The 13,038-nt window shown below is 47.9% G+C and overlaps 1 protein-coding gene across 3 annotated transcripts in view; it reads left to right on the plus strand.

The window, feature by feature from the left end:
• The window catches only part of APPL2 (adaptor protein, phosphotyrosine interacting with PH domain and leucine zipper 2), a 64,384-nt gene that overhangs the window by 32,371 nt on the left and 18,975 nt on the right, over positions 1–13,038 (plus strand). For all 3 annotated transcript variants that reach the window (XM_021675544.2, XM_021675545.2, XM_021675546.2), the window contains exons 9-14: positions 2,620–2,702; positions 6,390–6,548; positions 7,948–8,136; positions 9,910–9,952; positions 10,036–10,092; positions 10,188–10,276. In XM_021675544.2, the coding sequence (XP_021531219.1) occupies positions 2,620–2,702; positions 6,390–6,548; positions 7,948–8,136; positions 9,910–9,952; positions 10,036–10,092; positions 10,188–10,276 (620 nt within the window). The remainder of the gene's footprint in view (positions 1–2,619; positions 2,703–6,389; positions 6,549–7,947; positions 8,137–9,909; positions 9,953–10,035; positions 10,093–10,187; positions 10,277–13,038) is intronic.

A 13,038-nucleotide genomic window follows, 5' to 3' on the forward strand; every position in this document is an offset into this window, starting at 1 on the left:
TCGCAGCTGGCGGACAGCCTAGCTATGTTAGAGAATGCTAGGGCTCTCTTTGTTCTCTTTAGTTAACATTTTCTGTCCTGTGTGCCCTCCCTGGATTGGCCCCATCCCTCTGGGACTATAACCTTGCTCAGTCAGAGACCCAGGGTCAGGAAGGGTCTCAGATCTAGTGTCTCGGAAGGATGAGCAGCTGCAGTCCTGATTGGTCAGTGCTGTAGCACTTTCTTGGTTAGAGGGTGTCCTGCAAGGCCTATAGGACAAGCTTGATGCCAGCTGGTTTCATTCTTGTTCATGGCCAAGGACTTCCTCACTGCTCCCAGCCTGGACTCTAAGTGCTGCTGGCCACAGAGGGCGAAGAGGAGCTGTGGGTACCATAGCACACATGCAGCCTGGGCCTGGGGGAACAGCAGAGCACACTGTCATTATTAGGTGGCAGGAGCATCAGTGTTGAGAGCTGAGAATGGCGTCTTTCATTTTTCATATACAGATTTCAAGACACAAGACCAAGTAGGTAGGCCCTTTCCCTATGGATTTTTTTAAATGCAAATGAAAACAATAGGTCCTTCTCCTAGACAAGTTTGTTGACTGGCACCATGGAGTCATCTTTTGGATGTTTCAGAAGGATTAGCTCTCCTCCTGCCTCATCAGACCTTGGCAATCAGGGTTTACTGAGCACCGGCTTCTGTGAGCTGATGGTTCTGTGAACATAGCACTTCCTGCTGCTCACTAAGGCACATGTGGTGGAGGAGACTCACCAGGCTTCTCGGCACCACCCACCTTTGTGGAGGTGCGGGGACTCCATTCCTGCCTTCTCCAGCCCTTGTCAAACTGGTTTTCGATGAAGTCATGATTCACTTCATATCCCTACAAACTGAGGCTCTGTAATCTGTGTGCAGGTTTTTGAGAACAGAACAGTGACCTCCAGTGTCATATTGACAGGGGACAGGCTGTCATGCAGCTGTAGAGCCAGTGTCTTGTCCTTCCGTTCATCCATTCACCCACTGTTCTTAGGGATTATGTGAGCCCCTGGCCTAAGGAGCTTACAGAATAATAGAGGAGCTAAGACATGACCTAGGAGTCTAAATTCCAAAGGAGTTCAGGGAGGGGAAGGAGAGAGAGGCCGCCATGACATGGTGCTGTTAGAAATGCAGAGTAGTGATTTAACAGATGAGTGATATTAAAATGATTAATATTCATTTTGATATTTAACATTTCAGGGGTTCCAAATGACATTTCCAGTGTCAATATCTGTATGATTCAAAGATCATGGGGCCAGAACATCCCCCTGCATGTATCACCTGGGTTAGGATGACCGCAATCATCCGTGTTTAACTTGTGATAACTAAGCACATTGGAATACTTGCTTTCCCAGGGTGTCTGGGGAACAGAGGCAAGGCCGTCAGAACTATGCTGAGAAAACCTGCCAGCTTCCTCTGGGTCAGAGGTCAATTTTGGTGCCCATCATGCCAGGAAAGGTGGGCTTCCAGGTCAGAGAGATGAGCAGGGTTAATGTGAGAGAATACCGATGCTCACACTGAATGTTTTCTCTCTTTTTTCATCACCAAAGCTTGCAACTGCTACTGTTACCTCTCAATCATCAGACATATTACAATGGAGCAGTTCATATCTAATGGCCAGATTTTTAAAAGTCATGCCCATAGAAGGATGGAAGCTTGAGCTATTCAGGTTGGGATGCAGATGTCAGTAACGCACAGAAACATTCTGCCTCTCTCCCATACCCCTGCCCTTCGGGGTTTGTCAGGGACCAGACTTTCTGGGAAGTGAATATTAGACAGGAGTCACAGGGAGTAAGGAATCCCTTCCATTGGCACCCAAAAGCCAGCAGCGGTTTCATTTTCAAAGTGCATAGCGCTCAGGTGTCCTAGTGGCACTCTCCCCTGGGCAGAGAAAGCACCTGTCATAGAACATTGCACACGGGGGAGGAGGGGCCTCACTGTGTGGAGCACCCACCTGGTGCCTGGAGCCTTCTACCTCCTATACATACAGTAATCCTCTTGATTGTGGTGTCAGGGCAGGAAGTTTTTCCTCTGTCCAGTTTTCCCTCTGTAGCATCTCAACCGAGCTGCAGCCAGGTCGCCATCCATCCATCCAGCCTGTGTTCCGAGTTGCTCGTGGCCCAGTGAGCGCGCGTGGTCACTGGGGGGCCTGTGGGGTGGGGAAACTTCTCATACTGTGCTACAGGAAGTGCTTGTCAGTTTCTTGCTGGTACTGAGCTGAATAAGACCTAATCCTTGCCCTCAAGAAACTTTCTAGAATTCACACAAGAAAAAAGCTGCTGCTGCTAATATCAAAAATAATTATCACTAGGAGTTACTGAAACACTTGGTATGTACCAGGCACTTAACTTACATTATTCCTGATATTTGCAGCCATTCAACAAGATAGCCAGGCTTCCCCATCCCCATTTCACGAATGCACTTGGGATTTGGCCATAGCTCTCAGCCAACACTCTGGAGACTCAATGGAGATGCCGCCAGTGCTGCGTGCGAGGCAGGCCGGTCAGCCACGACGGCTGCCATCACACTGCCTGTCTCACCTTCAGTGAGTTCACTGATCACCTTCCCTGGATGCTTTTCAGAATATCATAATTATATCTTTCAGATTAACTTCTTTAAGAAGGGAGCGGAGATGTTTTCCAGACGCATGGACAGCTTTTTATCCTCTGTTGCAGACATGGTTCAAAGGTAATGCTGCACTCCAGCTGGGTCTTGTGTGTCTCTTGCCTTTCCTGCTGATATGCCATCTCTGGGAAGTCAGGGGGAGGGTTCTGACTGTCGAGCGTCGCTCAGAGCCTCTGTCCACTCCAGAAATGCTCAGTGCCCTCACCTTAGCTGCCAATATTCATAAATATCAGGGGCACACTGGTGGAGTTTTCTCAGGATCTCTTGCGGATATTGAAGTTTCACATGTTACAAGCCTGGGAGTCCAGCTGAGCTTTGCTGTGGTTTTAGAAGAGCTCTTGGCTTTCTTCTTTGAGAGTACATGGGAGTAGCAGATGGAAGTGCTGTCGCTTTTCAGGAAACTCTGACCAGCGCATTTATAATAGACAAGGGAGGCATAGTGCCTTCTAAAAATTAATTTTGAATACTGCATTTGCTTGTTTTAAGAAATGCAACATCACTCTGTTCAGTAGTTGAGTAACTGCCCCACTTACTGGAGGCTGTGGCTGCCCTGCCCCCCATCCCTCCCCAACTTCCATGACGGGGAGCTCTGAGGGGGCCTCCGGCCCTTGCAGTCTTAGGCTTAGTCTACCTGGAACACAGCGTGGGCTCCCTCAAGTGCTTGCCACGAGTTCTGGAGCATAGAAGAGCATAGAATAGGTCCACGCGTACGTGCATGCATGTGTGTGTGTGGTGTGCGTGTGTGTAATTGACAAATAGACAAAATGGAAATAATAGGAATTTTTTTTCATGTGGATACCTGAAGAGAAAGTTGCTCATGTTCTTGAAGACCTTGCATTTCATCATACCTCCTGAAGGCTAAACAAGGGAATTGATTTAGGTAGAAGTCTACCTTTAATGCTCCAAAAATAACCAGTCCCAAGTAAAACCAGTGCTGAGCATTGAGACAGATGCAAAGGGAGAGCTGAGAGCATATACCCCTTCCTGAAAGTCACTGAGCTGTTTTGCGCTGAATAATTGGCAGCAGTGAGTGACGTCACTTTGATTTATAATTATGCTAGAAACCAATTTGTGAAGTCCAATTGCAGTTTCTTGCCTTTTCCTTTATTTGGTTATTAGCCCCTTGGATGTTAGGAGGAAGTAGAAGATGAGAGCCTGTTAAATGGTCGCTTTATAAAAGTATCCTCTCCCTCATCTTTCACTGTCTCTTTCTCATCCTACTTTAAATCTCAGACTTCCTCAGCCTTCTTTGTTTTGGAAGAACCATCTTTGCCTCAATTTTTTTCACGCACCTAATTATTTTATTAACAGGTGGCACGACATTCATGCCCATGCGTGGGAAATGCCATGTTTCCTCTTTCTGCAGATCCTCGAGCCTGTGTCTTCCCTTCTTGTCAGTGTTTCCATGAGCTGTTACTACGCCAACCCAAGCACAGCCCCAGCCATCCCAAGAGAACCACAACCCGGGCGCTAAAGTCAGAGTCTGCGTCCAGGCTACATGGCCTTCTCTGTGCAGGCTGGGCTGGTTCTGCGAGTCACCCCCTCTCTGTCTGACAAGTTGTATTTAGTTGCAGGGGTGACAGGCAGCTGGTGGGGTTTCCAAACTGAACCTTGCAGCACTCGGTTCAAATAGCTAAAGCACTGTTTGAATGCTACTTTTCCTGTAATTGTTCATGTTGGTGAGTAAATATGACTGCTCTTCTCCAAACCAGGGCGGGTAGTCTTGCTGCCACATTGCTATAGCAGCCAGCCCGCCCAGGGAGGCTCAGAGCAGGATCTGGTGGTGGCACTGAAGCTGTGCAGCCCTTCCCCGGGAGATGGATGCCGCAGGCTCTGTGCTTTCAAGGTGCGGGCAGATTCAGAACCCAGTGGTAGGAATCCAGACAGCACGGCATGGTTTCTAGCCACGCCGCAGAGCTTTCTTTATTCCCTAACCCTACAGTCATACAGTTCTACCCTTCTGCAGCTCTTATCTACCTACCTACCTACCTGCCTGTCTATGAAACATGCTTTTTTTAGTTTTATCTTTGAAGAGAACCAATTGAAAGTTAGTCATCCCTGTTCCTTTGGTTTCTGGGAATCTTGAATCAGCTCCCAGTGTTTGAGCCTGAGTCTTTGTGGGGCCCAGAAGGGGAAGGCAGGGCAGCTGCTTAAAATCTCTTGGAGTTATACATAAGATGCCACCTTGGTGCACATGAGTGTCTTTCTGGGGACAGTATCTTTCTCTTGTGTCACATCTTCAAAGAGGTTTCTCATCCATAAAAGCTGACCCTAAGCTCTTGACAGACTCTTGGTCCCTCTTCCTTCTTCCCCGCTCCCCTTTCTCCTCCCGCCTCCTGTGTGCTGAGCTTGGTCTCCCGTTCCGTTCTCTCAGCCAGGGCAGTGACAAGCAGGTTAAGCTAATGAGGTTTGTCCTCCAGCTTGCCTGTCCTAAGGCCACCAGTGGTAGAGTCCCAAATCATCCCAGTCAAATGTCAGAAAAGCCAAAATTAGATTGACACTTGTGTCAAGCTGCATTAAAGAATAGGAGCAGTGGTTCACACCTGTGATCCCAACACTTTGGGAGGCCAAGATGGGTGTCACTTGAGGCCAGGAGTTCAAGACCAGCTGGCCATCATGATGAAACCCCTTCTCTTCTAAAAGTACAAAAATTAGCTGAGCATGGTAGTGAATGCCTGTAATCCCAGCTGTTTGAGAGGCTGAGGCATGGGAATCACATGAACCTGGGAGGTGGAGGTTGCAGTGAGCCAGGATCCCACCACTACACTCCAGTCTGGGTGGCAGAGTGAGACTCACCAAAAAAAAAAAAAAAAAAAGGAGGGGGCATATGGAATGTCCAAGCCCAATGTTGCTTAACTACAGAAGAGAGAATCTTGAAGTGCTCACATGGAGAAACACTGGCCCCCTATTTGCTTCTGTGATTGTCATAACTCCTGTAACACAGTGCAGAAGCAGAACACCTCCTCCGAATTGTACTTTCTCAGACAGATGGGCCCTGTTGGGCAGATCGTGTTCAGGATTTTGTAACCAAGACTGTCACTACTGGGTGGGATGGCCTGGTGAGGCCTAGCTTTGTGGGGGAAAAGGGAAGCCACCGTGTCCACACCTCAGCACATACGTCCATGAAAGTCAGGGGCTAATGTCCCAGAGCCACGCCATCTGCCCATGTCCCCCTGTGTGGGCAGCCCTTGGCCTGCTAGCCCGTGCAGCCTCGGCAGATCTGTGGCTGTTAAAGGAAAAGCATTGCCCATGGCTTTGTTGCTGCATCTTAGTACCACTTCCTGGTCATTTTCCTGTCTCCACCAACCCTGCCTAAACCAAGAGCAGGGGAGGCATGGCTGCCATTTCATTCCTTCCTTTATGGAACTTGCTTTGGCTGCCTGTGTGTGCAGCCCTGGAGGATGGGCTCGTCAAAATTTTTCTCCAAAAATTGGCATCAGCGGTGCTGAGCATGGATACCTCTGTCAGCAGCAAAACTGTTTAGCTGGGTTCAAGCACAGTTCAGTGGCATCCCTCGTGTTTTGTTTTAAAACAGCAGTCATATAAACTCATTTAGTACTGCAAAATTCAGTCCCTGTGATCTGTAGTTTTCAGGGCCCGAGGGTAGAGGGTTGTGGCCCTGTGGGAGGCTGGCAGCTCCATCTGTAAGGCTGGATGCTTTGCAGGGGTGGAGTGATGGCTGCCAGCAGCTTCTTAGTAGTGCTGGGTTGGCCAGCAATGAGTAACTGACCCAATACCTTCTGTCTTAAGCATTCAGGTAGAACTGGAAGCCGAGGTGGAAAAAATGCGGGTGTCTCAGCAAGAATTACTTTCTGTGGATGAATCTGTTTACACTCCAGACTCTGATGTGGCTGAACCACAGATCAACAGGAACCTCATCCAGAAGGCTGGTTACCTTAATCTTAGAAAGTAAGAATGCCACTGTCTGCCTCTTTTTCTGAAATCAGTTTTCCCTAAGAAGTGGCTGAAAAGCAGTCTTACGTGCCCCATTAAAGTCGGAGGGAGGTGGGCAGGCAAGACTGGGAAGAACTCCCATCACAGCAGCCCTCCTACTTGGAAGCAGGACCCGGTGCCAACTGCACTGAGATGGGGCTGGAAGCGAGTCCTGTAAGAGCTGGTGGTGTGGCCTCCGGGACACTGTGGCCACATGTGAAGATACCACTCTTAACTGTTGTCCTGGACCACTGACAGTTTTTATCCCCTCATGTACTTCCCCCACGCTGGCTGGCAGATGAGAGCCATGTGCTGGGGACCCAGCCAAGAGGCCAGAGGCAGGGTCAGGAGGCTTTTTGAGGCAGTTCGACTCATACTGATTGAGTCACACATTTACCACTCAGGTCTTTTAAGTGTCCATTTTGAGTGAAAGGGACGATCAGGTTTAAGGGCTTCTGTGAGCACAGAGGATGTTGTCATGGTGTGTTGTGAAAAGCACTGACTTTGGAATCAGACACTCCATCTGGGCTGAGCCTTGTTCTCTTCATCTGTAAAATGGAGCAGATGACTGCACCCACTTTATGAAGTCAGAAAGATTGAATGCAGTCATCCCTACCAGGCAGTGAGCACTCAGATGTCAGCTGTTGCCATTTGGGGAAATTAGGGCAGGAAACCCAGTGCCTTTGCACATAGTTGCTACGCAGTAAATACTGAGCCAAGTAAATGTATTTGATATCCCCCAGCGGAAGGTCTCTGGAGAGGAACTGCCAGCTGTTACCAGGCTGGAGCACCTCTAGGGTCTGTGAACTTGTGACAATCACAAGCTAAATGTCCCCTGTAGTTCTGCAGGTGTAGAAAACCCACCAGCTTCTGACGTTATTTGCCAGGAACTAGATTTTCCTTTTGTAAGCAGCCCACAAAACAAGAATGACCTCCAGCTGAAGCAAAACCCAATCTGTTGAGAACCTGCTCGGACTGTAGTGTGGGTGCTGTGGGCCAAGGCAACCCTGACTACATTCAGAGCAGCTCAGCCCCGTGTCTCAGAGAAATGATCCTCCAGGTGTTTAGTTCTTACTGGTGACGGACTCATTCTAGTTCCAGATCCTGGTTTAGCAGTCGGCATGTGGCTGCAGTGGGGAAGTCAGCCCTGGGACTGCTGTCTCCCTTGGAAGCAGAGCCCATGATGTCCCGGATCATTCCAGCTAAATTGTACCCTTCTGCTGCACTTGCCACTTGAATGGGCAGTTTTGCTTTAACAGTATAAAGAAACACATTATTTCTAAAATGCCACCAGTTCCCATAACAAGGTAGCAAGACTTGGAGGTGCTGCTCATGCTTTCTGGTAGTAATGGGCTTTTTAAAACGCAACTCACAGCAAAACAGGGCTGGTCACCACTACCTGGGAGAGGCTTTACTTCTTCACCCAAGGCGGGAATCTCATGTGTCAGCCCAGGGGAGCCGTGGCTGGAGGTTTGATCCAGGACCTGGACAACTGCTCAGTGATGGCTGTGGATTGCGAAGACCGGCGCTACTGCTTCCAGATCACCACACCCAATGGAAAATCGTATGTCTCACACGTTTTATTTGGGAGGAGAACAAGTGTAGTGATTCCACCCCTGCCAAGGGCCTCCAGGCTCATTCCTATGTGCCAGCCCTCCATGGGAGAGGCCCTGATCCGGGTATTGTTGACCTTTCAGGAGGATGACTTTATGCTCTCTTTAAACAAGCCCACGTGACCCATATGGGATCCAGCCTGCCTTATCCCATACCGGGATAAGTGAGGGTTTGTCTGTGGCTTTGGAGAAGAGATGACCTACATGTGTGAGACAGCAATAGAAGTAGTGCTTGCTAGCATAGATTCTCAGAGAGAGAGAGAAGGCTGTGGCTACTCCTAGCTTGTTGTAAAGAAGCATTTGTTTTTTTGAATTGTGGCAGAGAGGGCAACTGTATTGTAAGGACGACCTCCCTGAGAAGGCCATTTTTCCAGCAGAAGCAGGAGATGTGAGCAGTGCACTCCACTGCAGCAGTATCGGCTGCCATGCCATTCCCACATGCCCTGTGTACCCAAGGGGCCCCAAAGAGGTGATACTTAATCCGCAGCCTCATGGTCATTCACAGTAGATCCCATCCCAGTGGGATGCCCTCTCAGAGCAGTGGTTTTCAGACTGTGCTCCAAGGAGTTCAGAGTCCCACAGAGGGGCTTCAGGGCTCACCTGCCTGGGGAGAGGAGTGGCCCTGCCCTTCAGAGATGCTCTTCTCGCACTGCTTTCTATTAAGATTTTATCTGAACAGCAGGGGTTGGGGTGGGGACAGCATTGGGATGGTGTGAATGTCTCTTCTCCCAGCTTGGCAGAGCAGTTTTAGACCTCATCCCTCCTGCTTTGGTGATGGGAAATGACTTGGGAATGGAGATTCCTGGATGGAATTCATGGTCCTTTGCAGTTCCCTCCTTTGGGCCTCACTTTCCTCAGATGTAAAATAGGGATAAGATCTATGTTACCCCATCTGCCACAGACGGGAAGAACAAGGGAACTGGCAGATACAGTCTCTTTAAAGAGTTAAAGCCTCCACATAGGTAGGGCAGTATTACTGTTACCTTATTCACAGGTCTCCATACGCAGACTTTGCAATTCTGGGAAAGGAGTGAATAGGTTGCCAAGCCCTTCTGTGGGCATGGCTGGAGGAGTGGCTGGGTGCGGAGTCCTGGTCATCTTGGATCATTAGAGGAGGTCAGCAGAGGGATCTCAATGTAGAATCACAGATGGGCTAGAAGATCTGAGTCCCACCTTCTCATTTCATAGACGAAAATGCTGAGGCCCAGGGAAAGGACAGTGTTTGTCGAAGATCACATAGTGAATCAGGGCAGAGTCAGACCTACAACCCCATTTCCTTTTTTCTTTTTTTTTTTTTTTGAGATAGGGTGTTGCTCTGTCACCCAGGCTGGAGTGCAGTAGCACAATCACCACTCACTGCAGCCTCAACCTCCCAGGCTCAGTTGATCCTCCCACTTCAGCCTCCCTAGTAGCTAGGACTACAGGCACACCGCACCACTCCCAACTAATTTTTGTATTTTTTGCAGAGATGGGGTTTTGCCACGTTACCAGGCTGGTCTCGAACTCCTAGGCTCATGCCATCCTCTTGCCTTGCCCTTCCGAAGTGCTGGGACTGCAGGCAGGAGCCACTGCACCTGGCCCTGGAACCTGATTTTCTTTCCTTTTTATCATGCTGCCTTCATGGCCCTTTTCTTCCCACAGACCAGCTAAGTTCAGTTTATGTAGAATAATCCCCAGTCACTGAGATGGGGAAGCACTTAATTACTTAGATGCTTTTGTTTCAGGGGAATAATCCTCCAGGCTGAGAGCAGAAAGGAAAATGAAGAGGTAAAGATTTTGTTTGTTGTACCTCTTTCCTAGTGTAGTGGGTGACTTTGGGATTCAGCGTTCTTTTCTAATGTCCTCTGCAGTGGATATGTGCAATAAACAACATCTCCAGACAGATCTACCTGACCGACAACCCGGAGGTAATTAACAGCTGCCTGCATCTCAGCCCTTTTCTCAACCTGTAAGGTAAGCGTCCACCTCCCGGGACTGAGTGTGTCTTCCTGTGGATTTTTAGGCAGTCGCGATCAAGTTGAATCAGACCGCTCTTCAAGCAGTGACTCCCATTACAAGTTTTGGAAAAAAACAAGAAAGCTCATGCCCCAGGTAACTAAAGGACAAAGGAAAACTAGCTTTTGTGGAGCCAAATTATGGATTAGGAATATGAAATGAGTTGTTACTTAATTCACACAAACCCAGGCATGTTGTTCCGCCTGATTAACAGAAGCAGTAACAATGGCTGGGAGAGGTTAAATGATCTGCCCGTGTTCACACCACGTGTGAGGGGCAGAGCCAGGATTCAAGCCTGTCTGATGCCAGCATCCCTGTTCCTCCCACTGGGCCATGCCGCTGCTGTCCAAGCAAACAGGACTCGCGTGGAGGTCCTGCTAGTCAGGAGTTCTCCCCACATTTTCTATCAGCATCAACAAAGTAATGGAACCAGAGCAAAAATTTTTTTTAAATAAGGAAGAAAAATCACCTTTTATGTATCCATGTTATACCGCCCAGGCCTTATCTGAACATACAGTTTTATGTGTACATTTATTTTGTATTTTCACATGTTTTTTACTATTTCTACATTTTTCAGAATAGTTTCTTTGAGTAACTACGCCCTATTCCGCCATTTATTAACCACTGAATATTCAGGTTACCTCCCCTGCGTTTACTGTTATTGTTTACAGCAAACATTTTCATGCATACGGCTTTCCTTGTTTTGAATAACGCTTTAGGATTTATTCCAGGAATCCTACCTTTTGTCTTAATGGGAGTTTCCATCCAGTTAAATAGTAGAGGCCTGTATTTTCATACTAATGGAAGCCTGGCATTAAAGGGTAAATTAAAAGTATGACTATATTTGGTGTTCATCTTTTAGTGGCATGGTAGAAAGAACCCCATTACATTTTTTACAAATATTTAATAACCCCAGAAGGAAGTCATTAGAAAACTCAGTGGCTAAGTAACTTCCCAGGATCTGTGCAGTGTGGAGCCAGTATTCACACACCGGGCACAGGATACCTGAGAAGGAATGGAAGAAGGTACGGACAGAAAATAGGTTTGAGTCTGACTGGGAAGGCCTGGGTGCCCTGCTTAGGGAGTCAGGCAGTGGAGCAGAACCGGACGGTTTTGGAAAATGGGCACCAGTCAGAACCAGGGTGAGGAGACTGTTCTGCAGCACCTGGTAGGGTAAATTGGATACAGGTTGTGGGAAGAGGGGAGTACAAGATCCAGCAGGATGCTGATGTGGTAGTAGCTGTGAAGCAGAGCATGAGAACTTGAACATTAAAAAAAAAAAAAAGATGAGAAAGAGGCAACAAGTCTGGAAAACATTTTAGCACCATAACGTATGGATTTAACAGTTTATACAAGTCGCATGCTTTATTAAATGAACTCTAGGAAAACGCTCTATGAAAGGAAGTGGAACTGAAGATCCAGTCAGTGAAGGTTAATCCCATAGCTTTCTCCTGGGTAAATGTATCTGTCTTCTCTTTGTAAAGTTACAGAAATGTCTGATGTGCACAGTGGAGGGAACACTAGACCTGCAGTTGAGAGACATGAGTTCTAACGCTAGCTCTGCCTCGTGTTATACGTGGCTGGATGTCCCTGAGTTAAGTCAGGAAATGCTCTGGGCCTTTGTCTTCTCAGCCTGTGACATACAAGGAACTAGCTGACCTCCTAGGATCCTTACAGCTCTGATATGCCATCTTGCAAGGGTGTTGACGTATAGTTTAGGAGGATTAGTAATTGGTATGATAGGTTTCCTAAAAAGACAATTTCCAGCCAATATTTAAGTTTTCAGCAACTGATTTTTTTCTCCCCTATTCTAGAATAAGCAAATCACATTCTTAGACCAAAAGGACCCCACAGAAGGGACACAGAAGACTCCCTGGGAAAAAAAAAAAATGACACTAGCCAGCCAGCTGAATTAGCCCAGAGATTGGATGGGTGACAGATGTGGCTGACAGATGTGGCTGCCAGATGGCCCCAGAGCTGTGGGGGGAGGGATAGTATCTCTCTTAGGGTCAGCCTACTAAGAATAAAGCAATGTTTTGATGACTGGGGGAAAGAATCAGAGAAATTGTGTTCTTGGGAACAAACTGCCATTTACTTCTAAGCAAATATCATGTGTGGCCTTCCCTCATTCTGCAGTTACTATATATCTACTGTTCATTCATTTATCCAGCTACTCAACAAATATTTGAGTTGCCCAGGCCTGGCCTAGGTAAGGAAACAGAGAGATTACTGGGGAGAAAAGGCAGAAGGTAAGCACGTACTGAATTAAAACAGGCGAAGAAGCACTGCGACGTTAAGGAGACGAAGTGTTGTCATGGAGGGTGAAAAAGAGACCCGTGCAGGGCCTGGCTGTGAAGATAATATTCAAACTGCAAAGTAAAAGATAAGATGTGGCCACTCTTGCAAAGAGCCGTGGGGATTCTTGGTAGCAATTGTGGAGGAACAGGACAGAGAAGAGCTTAGCTTAGTGTGTCTGAGGAACTGAAAGGAGGCAGTGTAACAGGACAGTGTAGGCAGAGGGAGATCATGGGGCAGGATGAGTGGGGGTGGGAAGGAGGCAGGGGCCAATCATAAAGAGGCATGGGGGAGCTGTGGAAGGGCTCTCTGATGGAGACAGAGATACCCACTTTCCATTTTTCAAAGTTAGCTCTGGCTGCTCTGGAGAACACAGAACAGAGCAAGTCAGTAGCCAGTGAGGAGGCGTCCCAGCAGCCCAAGAGAAGATCATGGTGGTTTAGACCAGGATCATGGCAGAGATGAAAAGTAGATGGATTTGGAGTTACTCTGGAGGTAAAACCTATGGACTTTTGATGGATAAGCGTAGAAGGAAAGGACAGATCAAAGGATAACTCCAGTCA

This window comes from Aotus nancymaae, unplaced genomic scaffold (assembly GCF_030222135.1).
Source record: "Aotus nancymaae isolate 86718 unplaced genomic scaffold, 86718_ANA_hifiasm-v0.15.2.pri h1tg000021l, whole genome shotgun sequence".
NCBI classification, from domain to species: Eukaryota; Metazoa; Chordata; class Mammalia; order Primates; family Aotidae; genus Aotus; species Aotus nancymaae.